The 19,910-nt window shown below is 41.1% G+C and overlaps 2 protein-coding genes across 2 annotated transcripts in view; one reads left to right on the top strand and one right to left on the bottom strand.

The window, feature by feature from the left end:
- Positions 1–17,563, bottom strand: part of SLC26A8 (solute carrier family 26 (anion exchanger), member 8) — a 19,564-nt gene extending 2,001 nt beyond the window's left edge. The window contains exons 1-18 of the mRNA XM_009334748.1: positions 17,461–17,563; positions 14,824–14,963; positions 14,131–14,247; positions 13,047–13,222; positions 12,381–12,545; positions 11,515–11,664; positions 11,202–11,284; positions 10,684–10,831; positions 9,618–9,731; positions 8,748–8,825; positions 7,410–7,505; positions 6,751–6,857; positions 5,232–5,301; positions 4,301–4,393; positions 4,078–4,212; positions 2,264–2,623; positions 869–923; positions 562–740 (exon numbers count right to left, since the gene is read on the bottom strand). Coding sequence (XP_009333023.1) covers positions 562–740; positions 869–923; positions 2,264–2,623; positions 4,078–4,212; positions 4,301–4,393; positions 5,232–5,301; positions 6,751–6,857; positions 7,410–7,505; positions 8,748–8,825; positions 9,618–9,731; positions 10,684–10,831; positions 11,202–11,284; positions 11,515–11,664; positions 12,381–12,545; positions 13,047–13,222; positions 14,131–14,247; positions 14,824–14,926 — 2,229 coding nt within the window. The 5' untranslated portion in view covers positions 14,927–14,963; positions 17,461–17,563. The remainder of the gene's footprint in view (positions 1–561; positions 741–868; positions 924–2,263; positions 2,624–4,077; positions 4,213–4,300; positions 4,394–5,231; positions 5,302–6,750; positions 6,858–7,409; positions 7,506–8,747; positions 8,826–9,617; positions 9,732–10,683; positions 10,832–11,201; positions 11,285–11,514; positions 11,665–12,380; positions 12,546–13,046; positions 13,223–14,130; positions 14,248–14,823; positions 14,964–17,460) is intronic.
- Positions 17,564–18,264: 701 nt separating this feature from the next.
- MAPK14 (mitogen-activated protein kinase 14) overlaps positions 18,265–19,910 on the top strand; it is a 29,163-nt gene continuing 27,517 nt past the window's right edge. The window contains exon 1 of the mRNA XM_009334771.1: positions 18,265–18,294. Within this exon, the coding sequence (XP_009333046.1) occupies positions 18,265–18,294 (30 nt within the window). The remainder of the gene's footprint in view (positions 18,295–19,910) is intronic.

The following is a 19,910-nucleotide window of genomic DNA, read 5'->3' as shown; positions in this document are numbered from 1 at the left end:
CAATTACTGGAATCTTCTATGCAGAACAAGGGCTTTTCCTGGAACTTGCAACCGTCTGCCCTATTCAAACTTGGCTGAGACAGCCAGTGAGCTTAAAAATTATTGCAGAGGACTGACAGAAAGGGCATGTGCATAAACTTCAGTTCTTCAGGAAGTCAAGCTAGCGCTGTCCTTCATTTCCCCCATCAGCCCCAGGGGAGCTGGTGCAGTAACCTCTGGAAATAAAAAACTTGGAGCTTTTGCTCTGCCCTGGCAGGGTCCTTGCTCTGTCAGAGAAATGGAAACAATTTAAAATGCAACAAAGTCGTTCCCTGCCGCAAAACTCAGCTGGATGCCTTTCCAGCCTGCACACAAAGATGCCTTTCCCCAAACAGGAACACAGGACTCAAAGAAACAAATTGCATTATCGATCCATTGCAAAAAGGCAAGTACCTGTGAAAAACTGGAGAATTCAAAAGAGCATCGGCTCTGCCCTATTTCCTCAGCCACAGGACAAGGTTTAAGTTACTGACAGGGTAATTTAACAACATGAAGGCGTAAATGTTAAGCTAAATACTCTACCTTCTGCTGTTCAGCTAGTGGTTCTTCAGCAAACTCTTCCGCAGTAGGTTCTAGCTCATCTGGCTTTTGATGCTTGTCCAAAGCAGCCAGCACAGTGTCATGAAGAGTTAGAAAGAACATTTCTTTGGTGACACAGCTGTCAAAGAAATCATTCTTCTCAAAGTCTGCTATCACAGAGGCTATAAAAGTGGGGGAAAATAAATAAAGCAGCAAAACCACACCAAGCAGTACGGCTAAAGCATTTCACTTAAGTTTAAAGCTTATCCTTGGAGATAAGTCAATATTGCTAAACAAATACTATACTCACAGTGACAGCCAGCTATAAGGACGGTAACGCCAATATTGTGAAACATATGGATGATCTGTGGAAAGAATTCCATACAGGCATTAGAGCAATTCTGCGTTATACAAGTGCGCTAGAAGGTAAACAGGGAAATAAAACCTCCCTTGCAGTGTTTTATCTCTGAAGAAAACCCTTATTCCGGTATCTCAAATCCTGGGTTTTTTTAGTTCAGCGCTTAACAGCCAAGTTGTCCAAGATCTTAACGAATGCCGACTCCAGAAGCAGGGCGGGTGACAGCCAGACCCCATGCGGGCCCTCCCACAGTTCCCTACGCAGCACACAGCGCCGTTTCTTCACTTAAACAGAAAGTTCTCACAGGAACAGACTAACTTGAAACATCTCTCCATACGCAGATGCCATGAGAACAGGAACCTATATTTTCAAGCATGACCTGTAATTCTGGTTGTCTCAATTTTCATGTCCAACATTTTTAGCTGTATCAATTTAGTGTTAAAGGAATCAGATTTTAGAGGGGATGGATTCTCACCATTTTCTCAATGCCTGACCCTTTGCAATTAAAAGATCTCAAAGTAGTTAATTTTTTTTTTAAAGGCAATGAAACTCATTATTTCAGAGAATCACAGAATTTCAGAATATGGGACTGGAAGGAATCTGGAAAGACTTTGACTTTACCCCCCCTTTCCCAATGGGAGGGTCATTCAATGGCAAATAAATCTTCAAGGATTTTAGGGACATCAGCTCAGTCCACAATTATTCCCAATAGGTGTTAGTCTAACCTGTTATTAAACAAAATTCTTTTGAACTTGAGCTACAGAGTTTGAGGAAGCTGACTAAGAATCCATCTGGAACTGTATCTTTGAGAGAAGCACAGCTACATGAAATTTATTTTTGCTAAATATGTATCTCCATTGGCTAGGATCCCCAGTTGGAGACTTAAAAGTTCAATGCATACTTCAAAGAAAAGGCTAATTAGGCAGTCAGCAATAACAACAAAACCACTCTAGGAGAAGACAGCTGGTAGTTTTATATCTGACACTTCTAAAGAAGAGCATTTTTTCAAAGTGACCAGCTAGAAGAAAAATTAAACAGCCAAAATGGAAAAAACAAGTTAGACACTTTTATAAATGTGTTTTTAGTTTACACCATTCTAGAACTGGTGACAATGGATGACAGGTTTTTGTATGCCTTTTGTATGGATAGTGGGGCTTTTGTTTGAAAAAAAAAGTGTTTTTATGGGAATTTATTAATTTCTGAAACTTGATAGCTAAATCTTGCACCCTTAAAGGTCAACTGGAAGATGTGTGGATTGTTATGTAGCAGGGCATTTTAGGCTAACAAGAAACGTAAGACATTGGGTAAACGTTAGGCTTCACATTTATGTGCAGTTAGGCTGCTTACCTGTCGCAGTAACTCTGAACCTATCAAATCCACAAATTGCACCATGCTGAAGTCTAAAATAATGGTGTGAACTGGACGTGGCAAATACATTGGCTGTTCTATCCGATCCAACTGGACTGAGGAATTATCTATTGCAGAGCCTGGTGAAAGGCAAGCTCTTCTCCCTTCGTCCTCATTCTTTTCAGTCCTACAGCCCGTGTTAAAGCCTGGGGATGCACGCTGCGCGTCGGCTGCTCCTACCAACAGCGTCCTAGAGCTGAGTTTGTCTCCATACTTTGACCAATGTACCAAATTAACTGAAGATGATGAGGAATCGCTGTCTGCGTGACGTCGCTTCACCAGTTTCTCTGTATATGGTATCTAAGATGGAAAATGGAGAGTACACCAGTGGTTGGAAGAATTGGGCCCAGGAGGTGAAATTTTTTGCTGCAAGTAAGACAGCACTGTAAATCATATGATATTTCTCCTCTCATGGTAAAAAAACACATCTGAAAAAACACTAAATATAGGACAAAGCCACAAGAGCATGCAAAGTAGCAGGTGACACAGGCAAGCCTCAGATCATAGAATCATAGAATAGTTTGGGTTGGAAGGGTCATCTAAAGGTCACCTAGTCGAATCATAGAATCATAGAATCATTAAAGGTTGGAAGAGACCTCCAAGATCATCGAGTCCAACCATCAACCCAACAACACCATGCCCACTAAACCATGTCCCTAAGCGCCTCATCTACCCGCCTTTTAAATACTTCCAGGGATGGTGACTCAACCACTTCCCTGGGCAGCCTGTTCCAATGTTTAACTACTCTTTCAGTAAAGAAATTTTTCCTTACATCCAATCTAAACCTCCCCTGGCGCAACTTTGGAATCTGACTTGTTACTTCTACCTTTCAGAAAAGAAAAGAAGAAAAAAAAAGATTGCCCATGGCCATTGCCTTTCTGAGCAACAGTAAGCTGACCCTTACTGGCTGAGTTCTGCAGACCTTTGATTCATCTACTTGCTTGTATGGCAGCTGGTCACAGAACGGACCAATTTAATCAATTTTTATTTCTTAATAGTTCCAAATGTGTTTTTTAATCTTTATAATGCAAGACAGGAAAAGTCACTCTGCATTTTTGTACTTCAGAAGATGATGTTAAATTATCTATCACTTCCACTTCCTAAGCACCTTGGTGCCACATATGTGTTCCAAACCACTGTCTTTCAACCCATTTCTCATGCAATGGCTTTTACAAATCACATATAACTGCTTGAAAAATATCTTCTGAAGACAGGCCATTCCCTGAAGTTCCTTTCATTGTCTAAGACAAGTCAGAAAATTCAGATAAAGAGGGATATGAACGACTCTAGAAGATGCACAGCAGCCAGTTATTGCAAAGATCAGAAATCCTCTAATCATGATAATTGTAGCTGCCTTTGAGGTATTTTGTACTTGCACTTGGCAGTATTGGCAGTAGAACAAATTCCTCATAAGCAAGGGAATTCTCTCACTTCTCTGGGGAAAAAGAAGAAAATCCCTACTGAAGGACTTGACAAAATTAATTCTTTCAGCTGAGGAGAGGGTATGTTGAATACTTCAACTGCTAGTTAATTCACCCAGTAAGCTGAGCTACTATTGCTCTATGACATAAACTATGTGTAAAGAAATATAGCGGTAATGTTTGCTTATTTTCATACAGCAAATATATATATATATGCTTTATATAAACATTTACAGCCTTCTCAGTACTGGCAAGTTAAGAACATTGTCCTCAGTAACACAAAACCAGACACCTCAAACAAACAGACTAGATAAATATACTTTTAAAGCTGACCCTAGGTGGTGGTAGAGGTGGATCACAGACACAAGAGCATTTAAGATCTTTTCTTTCCACTGCAGTGTCAGACAGATTAAGTGAAATTAAAGCCCTCATTTCACTTTCATCTAGAGGCACTGCTTTCATGTCCATCTGAAAAAGAAAGGCAGTTTTATTAGAGTTTTTATCTCCCTAATGCAGGCTCTCAGAAACTTCCGCTGACTGAAAAAGTGGCATTTACCTTGTGTAACAAATAGGTTTTGAAGTGATTCATGTTTGCAAAAGAGATGGAAGAACAGCACTGGAAGATTTTGATACCTTCAATCTCCCTCGCCTGTAAAACAGAAGATGTATCTGTGAGGGTTGTACCTAGCTGAAGCTATTTTCCCCCTCCTGACTGTCTGTGTCGTAGTCTGCAAGGTCCTACCCTAAGGACAGAGTTTGTCTGGTCACATTGTTGACTACACTGCATACTGGTAGTGGCATTGGCAACATGGACCTAATTACCATAAACTAATCTGTTTCTCTTGCAATTAAAAGCATAACTCCAGCAGATCTATCACAGATGACAGTTGGCTGCTCTAATATAAAATAAGCCAAATTAATTTTAATGCTCGTTACAGAAAACATACGCTATACCTTTGTCTTACTAACCTTGTCCTTATATTATCTCATTTTTTGCAAATCCATCAGCATAGCACTGGGAATGTACCTGCATGGCAAAGCTCTCCACTACTGTATTGCCTAATTCTGTATGGTGCAGGTCTTGAAAATAACGTGTTAAAAAGGCCCGTGCCCTACCTATTATCCCATCACCGGGAGAACCCGTGAGTCAGTCTAGCACACGCACAGTCGTTACTGTGAAAACATGTAGTAGAGTGGACAAAACCAGACCGAGAAAAGCAGGTCAGCAAAAAATGCCCAACAGCTCTGGGAATGACAGCAGTGCAGCTTCCACTGTGGAGGCAGCACAGACGGACACAAGGAGCTCCGCAGGCCCAAGCAGGCTGGGCTAGGTATCTGAATCACTTCACACTACAGATGCTTAAGCATTCTTCAGTTTTCAAAGTTTTGAATCAAATGAACTGAGTCTGAATGGTCACCCCCAGGCATTTAAAGGAAGAAGCTGGATTACAGAAGAGATGGAACGTTTGTTTTTTGTTTCCTCTTACGGCTCTGTAGACGGATAAACTTCTATAAATATTCATGTTTGGAATCTGTCCCAGCACCACCATCTTCATTCTGAAACGAGATGTTTATTAGGTTTTCACAGAGAACAGAGAAAAACCATCTGTTCCCAAAAGCTTGATCTCCATTTCTCTCCTCTTCACTGGATACACCAACTGAAACTTAGAGGGTGTGAGTGCAAAAAGTTATCCACTCGTAATTAGGGTTCTTTGAGTAGGGGAGCAGTACACAAGCACAGCCTTCAGCTATACTGGTGTCCTCAGGAATGTATCATGTCTCATTTCTAGCTCTGGAACACTTGGATTATTGTTATTGCGCTAGAAAGCATGCTCCCTCTCCGTCTCCCCACAGCCCTCCTCAAAGATGCATCTACACAGGCAGGTGGAGGCAGCTATAACTTGTGCTTAGAGCTGGCTGCACACAGCTGGTCCAGAGGTCGTGTAGCAGCATTAATGCAGGGTTTTGCCTTGAAGGAGAATATCCTGGTGTGGGTACCGTGCTTTGCTAATGGTGCTGCATGGTTTTGGAGCAGGTTCTGGTCAGTTCAGGGCACGGGTGGAATAAACGTGTGGCTGGCTGGCTGGTTGCTGGAGAACTGGAAGGCAGTGGGCCCTGATGTATGGACAATTGTTGTCAAGACACTCTATTCAAAGCAATCTGTTTGCAGATAACTTCCCATGCTTTTTTGAGTGTTGTCGGCATAATGGTCTCACCGGTAGGAAACTGATAAGCGGTTATATATCCTGAAGGTAGTATGGACAACAGGGATACTTAACTGAACAGTGGCTGCAGAAATGCCCTTTCACAATGCTCATTAAATCCCAAGGCAAACCCAAGAGCATAACTCTGAGCAGAGGTAATACAGTGAGTTTCAGACAGCAACTGAAATCCTTCCTGAAGGTATTCTTTCAGAGCCACTCTGGATCAGATCACAAGCAGTTCAATATTTGCAGCAGCTGAGCTATTTCCTACCTCTTTCCATGTTATTCTAGAGGCTTCAGTCTACTCAGACAAGCACCTCCCTATCATGGTAAATCTCATGAGGTGTGGCTTGGATTTATGAACGATTTCCCCGTTGGGATTAGCAGCTAATAAACTGAGCGATGTGTGCCTGACGTAACCTCCCTCCTCTATCACAAACTGAGTTTACGGAGAAGATAAAGCAACTTGGTAAATGGCAGTGAAGACTGAGGAATGTTTGAAATAAAGGCACAACATCTCATTCTATCCCTATAGAAGTGTGTATACAGATCACCTCTCCTGGCTGATGCCCACACCACAATAAGCAGTCTTCAATAGCATGGTACATCTGCAGAAGGGACCAATCCGGAGCCCGTAAACTGGAAGAGATTACTGCTTTGGGATAGCATTAGAGAGACTCCAGAATGACCTGACTGAAGCGTTTACAAACATGAAACAGCTTTTTCATTGTCACACGTATAACTATCTCTAAAACATGAACTCTAAGAAAAAACAGTATTTTGTTTTAAAAGTTACAAGTACCTGTGTGACCTAATGGTGATTATGCAGAACGTGAATCCCATGGCGATCGCCAAACCGACATCAAGACCAAGACAAAGCACTGCAGCAAAAGTTACAAGCCAAATAACCTTTGAACAAGAGACAGAGAGAACATGAGCAGTAAAAAGACATAAAATGACCTCCAGCTCAGCCCCAGCATTTGCAAATTGCAGGAAAAAAAAAAAAAAAAAGGCTAGAAATGGTAATACGTGAAAAGCTTTGTTGGCACATCTAGACCAACCCAGTCCTGGAAGTAGTTGCAAACAAGGATCACAAATCACAGTTCAAATCTCCAGACTTTTTAACAGGACTTCAATTATTAGGAAAAACCACATCATATCGGGGGTCTTTCTCTTTATGAGAAATCCTGCACAAGAGTTGACATGTGATTGTGGCCCCAGCTGACAGCTAGACAATTTCCTTCCCAGGGGATCTGGGAGGCAACAACAATAATCAGTTCTCCCTGCATAGAAGTAATTGCACATTGATTTGTAGAGATTTCAATACACTTCTTTTCAGCAGATATTTCAAAGGATCCCTTTCCTAAGGGAATGCCCACTGCTTTGCCTTGCCCTCCCAAAACATCCATTTCTCCCTTTAAGGCACATTCTAAATCCTAGGTGGCTTTCTTTGTCACTTACGAAATGATACTTATCCCGTCTCCACAGGATGGGGATGTCCAGAAATTTTTCAAGAAAAGGGAGCACGTTAAATACCACAATAGCAGCCAGTATACCCTGTGCAAATCAGAAAAACAGCATCTATTGTTATTTTCTGTTTGCAACCACAAACATGCTAAGGAACAGATACCCATGACAGACAAACTGCTTGAAATTAAAATCTTATAATAGCTTTATTTCCATAATTTTTATAGATATGTATAACAGTTCTCTGATCTGCAAACCAACATGAAACTAGCATATAACTTCTTGTTTGATTTCACAATCACTTCTGCCAATACAACTGGACTTCCTCTTGAAATGCTATGTGGAGTTTCCATTACAGTGTTCTTCAGTGAATCCCTACGCCTCCTGCAGCACTAGGAGAAAGGCCAGCACTATCTACAGAATTAAGAGTTGCTGTTTCAAAGAATGGTTTCAATTAGCATGGGTAGTTCACTGCCAGGTTTAGGAAGTTGTTTGACACCATTTGTTGAAACAGCCTTTCTTAGCAAAGAAAAGGAGACTGAAGGGAAGTAGATGGTTAAATTCTGTTTTGTCAGCTAGTTTTGGGAAAGGGATTAATTCTCCCATCTTGCAAAGAGGCCAGGAAGAAAAATCAGGAAGTAATGCTCTGTCAGTGGTTCGGTACGAAAACTTACAGGGAAAAAAAGAAAGTCTAGATAAAAATTTAAGGGGAAAATGGAAAACTGAGTACTCCAAATAATCTACGATAACAAAATGTTTATGTTGATTGCACTGGCAATGCAAAATCCACAGAAGGCAGTTTAAGAGTCCACACGGTTTTAAAATAAACCTCAAAGACCAAGCTAGAATCAGAGACACTAAACCCAAATTTCCATTTGGAAGATTTTATTTACCTCTTTACACGAAAGATTTTGAAGGACCCATCTTGGAATTACTTATTCAGATGCAAGAGAGAAACTCCTGAATTTTTTATACAGGTGTGCAAAAGCTTGGAAGATGTTAAACCAAAAGTGAAATACAATGTTTATGTTATAGAGGCTGGCAGTGAAATTTCAATCCAGTTTTAGCCAATGAATTTTAGCTTGTACTGATCAGTGAGAGATGGGAGAGAGATGAAATATTTATTACCTAACACATTAGCCTGCTGAAATTTAGGAGAGTTTAAAGTAATTGTTTTGGTTTGGTCCAGTCCATCCCTGAAAACAATTAACTCTAGAGCATGATATAACCCCTAACTGTCCCAGAAAAATCTTCATATTACGCATAGAAAACTTTCATTTTATGCTTAGGAAGTAAGCAGGCTGCTGCCATAACTATTTCAGGTTCACTTACATTAGGTATCATCTGGAAAAAGTGTCCTAGTTTCAGCGCAATCACCAGCATCATAGATGCTCCAATCGCTGCTGCTAACTGAACAGAAATACTTTATTAGAGAGGCCTGACAGAACCATTTCCTTACTTGTCCTCTCTAAACAAGCAGGTATGGCCCATGTAACACCACCCACTGGGAAAAATAACCAGGGGACAATTAACAAAGGCCACAGGTATGCTGCAATGCACGGTACAAATTCTAGAATACTCAAGCTGCAACAGTTTTCTGTAGATATTAATTTTTCCTAAATGGACTATTCCTAGGCACAACAGAACAATGCAGGATTTTGGTTTGATAATTTCACCTGAGTAATAAGATGCTTCTCTTGCAAGTCAGACTTTGGAATAAACTCTTTATTAGACAAAATTATTTCTATGATACAGTGAAGCGTGTACAGACATTCAGTTAAGAGGTATGATAAAAACATTATTACATATTATCATTACATATTACACCCTCTTTCCCCCCTAAAAAAAAAGATCACAAAGTCAAGTACTCAAAAGTTAGGAAGAAGTGGCAGAATTAAGGGTGCGTGAACAATTTTCCATTTGGCTTTTTGGCTATATTCACTAAAATGCAGTTTTAAACTGTATGAACATATCCTATTCTCCCCACAGGATCCTGGCTTCCTTCATGGCACATCACGTCCCGTAGGGCTCATATAAGTATAGTACATAATATAACATACACAGGGAAGGTATCTGAATTCATGTTGCATGGGTATGTAACTTTATATCTCACAAATTGTTTAGATTTAATGTCAGCCTACACTCAGTATATGGTGATTTTAGATCAGAGTTTGGAAGCTTAACAAATCCAGCCCAGCTCACCTGTGTTCTTCCACCTGTCTTCTCTTGAATGGCAGTTCCAGAAATAGCACAGCTGACAACAAAGCTTTTGAAAAATGAGCTGCAAATATTGCACAGCCCCACAGCTATTAGCTCCTGTAAAACAGAAACAGAAGGAAGCAGAGAAACCCCCAAATGAATGACTTACCTTCACAGAAGTAGCTTATCAGGAAGTCCTTTCCTTTTGCTCACACTTGCTGGTTGCTCAACTGTGTTGCTAAGCTCAGGAAACCTTCTGGAAAGCAAGGACTCCCATGGTTAAATGAGCTCTCTTAAAAGGCATACAGTTTTCACAGCTGAGGATCTCATGGACCCAAAAATTCAGTTCCTTCTTTCAAAGAAATACACTTAGAACCCCAAAGCTATGAAGCACTGACTTTGAAGCTAACGTGGCAAATCTCAGTACGCAGCATAGTACACCTGGACAAAAGCTGAGTGGAAAAGACATTCCCTTTATATTTATCCCCAGAGGCTTTGAGAAGTCAGGGCAGCTTCCTTACTGGCTTAGTTCCATTCTAGTAAAGATCTAAAGTCATCACAACCAGCTAAACATGGAGTAGTGCAAAACACGTAATGGTTACTAACTAGCACACTGGAAACTAACACAGTTTTAGCTTAAAAGCCTCTCAGAGCAATCACTCTGGGCAGAGAATCCATACACTGGGACAGGAGCCATATGTAGAGAAGAACTACAGTTGCTCTGGCCATTTACAATTTCAGCCATTAATTTATCATGCCTTTATAGCCTCATGGATTCTTGACAGCAACGGTCCTCAGGGATCAGTTGCAGCACTGTGTGTGTGTGAGGTTCATCCCAATCACTGGGAATATACAAAGGCCTCCTGGTCAAAGAAGGCCATGTTTGGCCTTCACATTATTGGCTTATGACATCCACTTTCCATAGGGAAGGGTAACAAGTTGCCACAAAACCATCATTGGCATATTCACTCTGTCCTTGCATTTCTACCACTGTCAGGTAGTTAGCGGCTTTGCAAGTCGAGTTCAGCTTGCTTCTTGGCCTAGGAAGTATGTGTAGTTTTGTTCTCACCTGATTGCTGGCGATATTGTAGTTGTGAAGTGAAGCATACCTCTCCCCAACAAAAACAAGAAGGAAATAGCTTACAATAGCAAGGGAGAAGGCATGCAGTATGATCTTGCTCAGATTTGATAAATCTAGTGGTGCAGGAGGCAGAAACCTACAGGATCAAAGAACAGGTAAGTTTAGACTGGTTCTGAGCTCTGTTCACAGTAACTCCAAACCCAGGATCATCATCAGAGGCATCGAGCACCCCACAGGAGATGCTCTCAATCTGTAAGACTTCCACCTCACAAAAAATGCAAATTCTTTCCTCTGTGTGCTAATAAAACCTGAATCTAATACAGAAGACTGTAGTTTGAATTCTGCATATGCTCCAAAATGGTGACGCAATTAAAACTCTTGAAGAGTTATTCCTATAGCTGTACTTCCCAGTAAAAGTCAGCCCCTGTTCAGATTTACAAGAACAGGCTGAAACATCTCTTTTGTATCTCAAAAGTACAACCTCATAAACAGCATAGATTACTAACCTCTGAGGAATCATACTGACCACAGCACTACTAGATTCAGCGTGAAGATGAATGCGATTAGAAATAATAGTGACTGTGATAATCTGGGAAAGAAAACAAGAAGCAATACTAGAGATGATATAGCGTTTGCTCCTGAAACTGTACACAATCCATCTAAAGACAGTTAATCTTGTAGGAGTATTTAAAGGACTTAAGCACAGATTCAGTGTGTAAATGTAACAGCATCTCGAAGTAATATGTGAAATGTTTTTTGAAATAAAGTATATTATACTCTCAGTTCAATTATCACAATGGCATTTTGAAGATCACTTACCAAGAGAAGTTCCATAGGAAATGCAATAGGACTATGTTTATAAGTTATCATGATAGATGTGTTGAGTCGTTGTGCGACCATGCTAAGCAAAAATAGCAATATGCTGGTGGCATTAGCCTTTGGGAGAGCCAGGAAGAAATGAAACAGATTCTGAAAAAGAATCATCATAGAGAGGATCAGAGGCAGATACTACAACTATTTTTATATTCCAACCTATTGACATAGGTTGCCCTGGCACTTGAACTCAGCCTTTCTGCTACGGTTGTATCTTCCATTAGAAGAAGAGAGATGCTAAGAGCAAAATAGTATTTAAAAAAAAAAAAAAAAAAATCTATCTTGTCTGTTGGTATCTGCAGAGAAAACACTGCCACAAATAGCTCAGATCTAGTACCGTCATTCTTCTCTCTTCTACACCACCTTTCTCTCAAGTTGTCTGATTGACATTATTAAAGTAAATTAGGATGAATTAGCTTTAACTTGTCTTTAGCTTGGAGTCTGCTGCTTCTTTGTCAGATATGATAGAAATACTGTGTGCCCAACAGCTTGCCCATGATGATCTATTGAGGAAAAAAGTACCTTTTCCTCTAACCTTTGCTCTACTATAATTATAGACATGCTGAAAATATATTATAGAGCTACATAAGTAATTAAAAATAGGCACACAGACTTTTCTTCTTGCATGTCACACAATAAGCTCCATACGCTGTTCCAAGACAACAGGAAGGCGAAGTAAACCACAGCTGAGACTTGCACAGATATCCCTTAGCAACTGACTTAGACTGAAATTGCCTTCAATTTCTGAGGCTGTTCTTTTCTCTCCTCTCCAAGAAGCATGCATTTCTTCAGCTAAGAATGAGTTTACTCACATAGAAAATGTCCAGGGGGCCCTTATAGAAGTCAAGCATGACGTCAAAAATAAAGGTAAACTGTGATACAATGACATGCAATGCTGCTGCAGTGAGGTAAGCATCAATGAGAGTCTTCGGCACGTATGTTGTTACAAACCCCAGGCAAAAGCAGCCTAGCAGCAACTGTATGGAACAAACAAGAAGCGAGATGTGATATAATTAGCAATGTCTAAACCCACCCTTCTTGTTTTCATATTTGAAGAGCATGACTCTTCACTGCCATATATGATGGATAGTTATTTGAACACGCTATTTTCATTATGCACAATTAAGTAAGACAATGCCAAACCAAAATAGGAGCAGTTTGAATCAAGTGTGTGCAGTTATGCAGGACTACCTAAGGGTCCACATATTGCAGAACTGGTCAACATAAAAGATAATAACTTACTTCACACCCCAATATATTAATCATGGACACAGGAATCTTAACCTATCATATCTTTTTCAGACAGCGTGAGAGGAAGAGACAGACCTTCATGTCCCACTTTGCACAACATATGTGTTCAAATGTGCTGAGCTTAGTATTTGTGGTAACAATATGCAAGCAGTTCCAATCCTCACATTTATATGAAGAATGCACATAAGGATACATCATTAAGGATAGAAAACAGATTAATCTTCTACCTGAATGATGCCAGTCAAAAGTGTTATTGATGCGGTAAGTGTCAAGGCCTCCATGTAATCCTTCATAAATGCAGGGTCTGAGAAATTGTCCAGTGAACCATTGGAGGACAATGTTTGGTTGAAATTAAGACTCTTCAGGATGTTTGTCACCACCGCATTTAGGATGCTGAATGAGCCTGGAGCCAACAGAACAGAGAACAGAAAATGGAACTGCATGAGATGTTGCAACAAAGACATCTTAAAACCACACATGCATCTCTTCCCTCCACCATCAGTCTGTGCAGTACGAGACAGTCTATCTTCATTCATATATATAATCCACATATATAATTAATTTTTACTGTTTCTGAGTAAGTATCTAAAGTTTCCGAAGTCCTGCCTGAAAATCTCAGATTCCTACCATTTTATGAGTGACGTCTTCAGTTGGTCAGACGCACAACAGAAAGATTTTAATGTAAAGCACAAAAAATGGATGCATTACAGTGACCTGCCAGAAAGGCTGAAAAACATAGTCAGTCAGAGAAAGAACTGCCAAGTTACTTAGGAGCCCAGACCTCCACATACCCACTCATTATGATAATGTGAAGGGCCTTCTCACATGTAAACAGCATTTTAATAATCTAGCTTCCGAACAAATTAAGAATGTAAACCCATCAACAGTTCAGTCATGGCAAGAAACTGCATGTGGAAGACCATGGAGAAGACCAAGAACCAAATCATGATTCACAGTAACATCCTGGGGGTAAATGCGAAGCAGCTTGCACTGGTCCTTTACTTTACATAGGAGACGCCTCCATGACACTCCAGCCGTCTCCTTTGCACTGGTGTCTGTGATAGCTCACGTCCTCGGGGGTACAAAGGACCTCACAGGTGAAACTTGACTGACTTGGTGAAATTCTCACCACAGATCAGCTGCAGAAGTGGAACAACAATGAACTGAGAAGCTGGGGGTCTGGATTCGCACCTAAATAACATCTGCATATTAGATGAAATAGATTAGGACATCTCGCCAGTTTTTTGAAGCAGCATTGAACACAATCTCTAAGTCCTGCAGAAACATTTCACAGTACAAAATAAACCTCACCAACTGAGATATGATGCGAAGTCCCAAATATAACATATGTCATCGAGCAGCAGAACGCAGAAAGGAAGCCATTGATATTTGGCAGAGGTAACCTGGTCAGCCAAACCCCTAAAAGTCCTGGAAAGCAAAAATCTGTTTCTAAAATCAAGCAAATTGGGAAGGCTCTCTATCTTTGGTTACTATTTTTAAGTAAAATTTTGCTGATGAAAACCTGACAACCTTTATGAAAATCAGTTCAGGACCTGATAAAGCCAGGCCAGTTAGTGACAAAAGCCAATGCTGTTTTTACAACACGGGCTCTTGCTAACTACAAATTAGACAAAGAACCAGAACAACTCTTCATTTAGGCCACCGATTAGTGGGGTGGCTATGCATACGAGTATCTAACAGACCTGATTTTGCAAGGTGGATTTTAAAGACCATGTTATTTTGTTTGCAATATAGGAAAATGCTGCTATTAGCTTATATTTTTAGTGTCCTGTCCTTGAAATTACACCATGTAACATCTGATTAAAGAAAAGAAGTTCTCCTGCAAATATGCAAATAAATAGGCCCATGATTTAAGGAACTTCGAAGGTTAAAGTTCCCACATAACCTGATGACATTAGAAAGAACAGAAACACACACAGGAGATAGATTATGAAAAACATGATATACAAAAGGAAGCTAGAGTGTTTTTTTCTCTTTGCCTACCTTGAGGAATCTGAAACATCCCGACACTTAGGCCTGCATGTAGATCCCTCAAGAACCATTCTCTGAACCGATATGAAAACAGCCAGTTCAGGACAGGGAACATCTTGAGTGTGATCTTTCTGAACCTTCCCCAGGAGAAGCTGTAAAGAATCAGATAAGCTAAGCTACATGCAATGGCTTTTACAACCTCCATCTCTGCAGCGCTTTTGCGTGGCCTCATGCTCTGCGGGCACAGAAGCCACACTGCCACGGTTAGCTCTCTGCAGGCACCACACACTGTGAACCCACACAGGCATTCAGCCTTCCGCAGATCCAGCTGGCACATAACATGAATCCTACATAGGCATCCCCATGCCTTTGCATTCCATTCAGATGAATCACAAATACCCTGTGTGCCATTCGTATGATAGCCTGTCGGTGCCGGAGCCCGGAGTGCTGAATGCATCAATTACGTGACCTCATTAACACCGCAGAAAAATAGGAGATGGTATTTTGATTCCTCCTATTCTGATCTAGAAGAAAAACATACAAACACTACATCTGGGGGAGAAAAATAGGCAAGCCCATCCTACCTCCCAAAAAAACAGTCAAATGTTTCCTGTATTACATTATTTAATAAGGGGATGCAAGCAGGACTTGACCTACATGATTTATTTTGTGTATATGTTTTTGAATCAGAATTACCAGTAGGTAAACTTTGACTAACCCCACAGCCCTGTGCTCCTTCTTCCCCTTTTTAATCCCCTGGCAACGTTGGTGATTTTCTACTTACAAACCAAATATAAGTGATGTAGTGTCTGTCCAAGGCTTCTGGCAGCCTTGAACAGTGGCTGTGGGGACTGACCCCAGTTAACATTATAGAGCTGAACCCCTTTCCATCATTTTATTGTCCAAGGTGACTACACGCTGGGCTGACAAGTGGATACAAAATGGAGAACAGAGAAAACACATGAGACAGGGAAGTGGAAAAGAAACAGGGACAAGAGTATGAGGAAGCAAGGCAGACACGGTTCTTAAACGACGAGTTGGGGAAGGGAATAAAGAGATTTTCTTATTAAGCATTAAGTGCAATGATAAAGTTTCCAATAATATTAGCTATGACTTTAGAGCAAAATTCTCCCTTTGATCTCTGGGCAAGACTTACTTTATTGCACCAGGTGTTTCTGGGTGGACAGACTGTTAACTCCAGATCACATGTCATAGTCATACACAATTCAACCCTTTCCATCAAGTAATCTTGTTTCTCTGACTCCAGAACTTCATCCAATTTCCTTCTTTTTTTTTTTTTTTAACATATAAAAAGACAGCACTGGAACAGAAGGCTATTGCACAATCTAAAGGATCTCACTATTACAGAAATTAATCTTGATGACAAATCTTCATGGTGAATGAAAACTAGAAAACACAATAGCAACTCAAACTATGGCTCCATTTGCCTTCACTTATCACCAGGAAATTACTTTACAGCAGCGTTAGACCCATAGTTTTAGGCTGCAGTTCCACACATAGCTGAGCTGATGTAAGAGCTAGTTATACAGAAAGAGAGAGGTCTGGCTCCCCTACTTTCCTTTCCCTGTGTGGCCCTGACCCTTCTGGCAGCAGCAAGCTGTTAAGATTAGCTCACCACACCTTGTGGAACCTCACCCATAGCTAGACTTGAGTCTCAAGTCCTGCCATGGTCTCAAAACAACAGTTTAAGTTTCAGTATACATTCAGTATACGTGCTGAAACAAAGCCCAGATAAATGATGAATCAGAGATTTTGTATTTACTTTCTTAGGAGGACTTTTGTAGAGTAGACACAGCCATAACCATTGACAGTCCACTCTGCATCCAAAAAGAGATTCAGAAAGAAAACTGAGAGTATTTATAGTCAAACAAAACTAAAAGGGAAGCTGATGAACAGGCTTCCTATTTTTTATTATATTTGCCTTGCTGGAAGAACATCAGGAATTCTCCTATGCTGCCAAGAAAGACTGCCTTCTGGTGAGCCTGCAGCCTGCAGGGTTCCTTTGGCAGGAGAGATGCTTCTACTGCCAGTATAATGCCCAAAAGAGAATTCTGGCAGATGGGAAAATGAGGCCGTGGAAGCAGTAATGCTTTATCAGTACCCTAGCCTCACCCATTCTCCTCAAAGAACGCAGGAACATAGCTCCAACATAATGCCAGAGCAGTTCAGTCAATCTCAGTCATACCATTATGCAACTTTCCATGTCCCCAGCTAAGAGGGAACAGAAAGGCTCTTGAAATTTAAGAAATAAAAGTATCAAAAGGCACAAATCAGAAAAAAGCAAATGAAAGCTTGGGTCTGACAGCTGAGCTGAGGGAAGCACTGGAGGGAACTACAACCGCTGGCAGTTTCTCTTTACAGTGCATATATCCCTCACACTATCATAGTCCTGAAGTGAACAGACATTTTGCAGACTGCAAATAGCAACTTTGTTAGTGCAGCACTAAGCTGATCTTGCACGCTTCAGGTGCGAGTTGCTGTAACCGGGTGTCCTGCTTTGGTTATCAATCAGGCTGGTTCAGCATTTTAATTACCAGCTGTGGAAAAGTTAGCACCTTTTTTTACACTTGGGCTTGAAGAGACTCCTTAGTTTCTTTACACCTGATAAATTCCTGGCACAGAACTCACCTGCACTGTAGCCGTCTGTTGTCTCGAGGGATCTGTAGTACTCCCCCCAAGGTGGAGGACAGTTTTCTTTCAAAGTATGCCTGGAAGTGCTCCTCAGTCTGCATTTCTCTTTGGACCCTGTAAGCTGCCAGCTGCCTGTAAGTACCAACCTAGTGCCGTATTTTCCTTCTGATCGCAGTCAGTCAAAAACAGAGTAACAGCAAATGCTGGAGACCACAATCTTTCTTGGCAGAAAGACTGGAAGAAAGAAACAGGGTCATTGACTGAAGTATCTACTAAAACCAAGTATGATACATGATCAGTCCATCCCAGCATAACTCCTGTGAAGCCGGTAGTTACAGCAGGGATAAGCAAGGCTCTGGAGACTGAATTCCATGAAAGACATGCTGCTCTTAGGATCAAACAAATCAATTGCCAAATCAGTTGTAGGAACACTGGCTCCTTCTGGAACTTGCCTTGTTCCTGTTCTGGAAGAAAAATTAGCCTGAATCCCCTCCGTTTTGTGATCCCAAAAGCAGGCCCGTGTTTAGGGAACTAAATACAATCCCTCTCCATAAACCTACCACAGCCGAGGAAACCATTTGAATTCTCCTTATTTCCAGTCCTGGAGGAAAAAGGATTAGTCTGAATCATACAGACAGCAGCTAAACCTGAGGCTGTACAAATGCCACAACTTGCTGTATAAAATCACTATCTGATACCATTCAGGTTTTTAAATCCCAAAAATGTCTGACTCCCTTTCCTTAGAAATTGAACATCAGGAAGGAGATCTGAATTCAGTCACTATGACTCAGAGTAGGTAAGATGCGAGTTCACAAAGTGAATACTGAGCAAGTAAAGGTCCAGTGCAAGAGCAGATCTAAGACAAAGTTCTCATACCGACAGCTGAGGCAGAAAAACAAAAATTCAAATCCAGAGCTACCAAGTGAAAGTGCATTTAAAGAAGGGTGATGACATGTAGGAACATATTTTTTTGCTATGGGCAGAACAAAGAAAGAAAAGAGGAAATGTAAAAAGGCTGTGAGTGAGCAGTTGAGAGTCTAGTCAGAATGCAATCTAAGTTTAAAGTATCAAAACGTGCAAAAAAAAAAAATCATTGGGATTTAAGTTTTCTCCTCATATTTCATTTCCTGAACCACAAGGATCAGTTTGTACAGGTCTCGTGCTTTGCATCACTGAGATATGCTACTTCTGATACAGCAACAGGGACTCCAGCACAGTATTTACTGTCTTGTGAGACGTATCTACCAACATGTACACACGCCCCAGTCATTCTAAACCACAGAAAGAGCTCGTAGGAGGCACATCTCAAACACACTCCACTCCTAGGGCACAGTTTTTCCTTCTCTTTGCAGAGGAGATAAATCAAGGTCTTCCACAGATGAGTTTAAGAGCCATTTTGTCCATTAGCTTTTCATACCCACTACAAGCTTTTGAACTCAGCTGTTTGTGATGTCTTTGAGCACATCACCTTTTCAAGGCAAGATAATACAATAAGAAGAACTAAGAGGAAGCTAGAGTTTGCAAACTAAAGACATTAAAAACCCCAGCACGCCAAGTAGGACTTACTTTTTAGATGCAAGCAGTGGTAGTGGTAACTGGAGCATTTCACTCCCGTTATTTGGGCTTCAGTGGTGACTCACGGCAGCAGAGGACAGGGTCCCACTCTGTTACGCTGTGTAGAGAAGGGTTTTGACATAGGAAGCCAAATGTTTTAAAAGCAGGCTTCCATATTCCATTCAGAATATGTCGGTCTTGCACAGTACTGCTAACAAGACTCATCTTCCTCAAGCTTGAGATCAAAAGCTAAGTGCCCTTAAACACAAATCCCTAACGCTATTTATTTGCGATGACATTCTGTACTTACTACCTGGTGAAGACAACCCTGGGCTCCACTTCAAAACACGCTTAACCTGCAGCGCTTGATGACTTCATTGAGTCTTAGGCACATACTTGAAAGCGAGAACATACGTATCTTTGATACTGCAAGGCCTATTACAGTATTGAGAAATAGTTTATTCTCCAAACACACAGAAAGATCAGGACACTGGGAAATCTGGGCAGAGAGCACTTAGCTTCCCCCATCACTGCTGGCTTGAAGCCTCTGGAAGGGAACAAAGTGTCCTTAGGAAGTTTACGAGAGCACTTAATACTGGCTTGTAAGCCTCCAGTTGCACTAGAGCTGCGCTTAGCCCGACACACACCGTGGCAGGCTGTTACTCCCCAGTGACCCTGACAGGTTGCCCTGGGCCTGCAAAAGCGCTGCCTTAGGTCAGACTTTTCATCTATTTTCCTTTCCTTTTTTTACTTCAAGCGCACCCTAAGAGGGACTGCGCCGGAGAGTCACGCAGCCTTCATGAAAAGGCGAAGCAGGGGCAGCACTTCGTAGCACCGTGGAGTCACTCGGGTTAGAACGGGCCCGTTTACACCGGAGAAGGTTTATACCGGGG

Source organism: Pygoscelis adeliae, unplaced genomic scaffold, assembly GCF_000699105.1.
Source record: "Pygoscelis adeliae isolate BGI_AS28 unplaced genomic scaffold, ASM69910v1 Scaffold482, whole genome shotgun sequence".
NCBI lineage: Eukaryota > Metazoa > Chordata > Aves > Sphenisciformes > Spheniscidae > Pygoscelis > Pygoscelis adeliae.
This window is presented reverse-complemented; position numbering and strand designations above follow the sequence as displayed.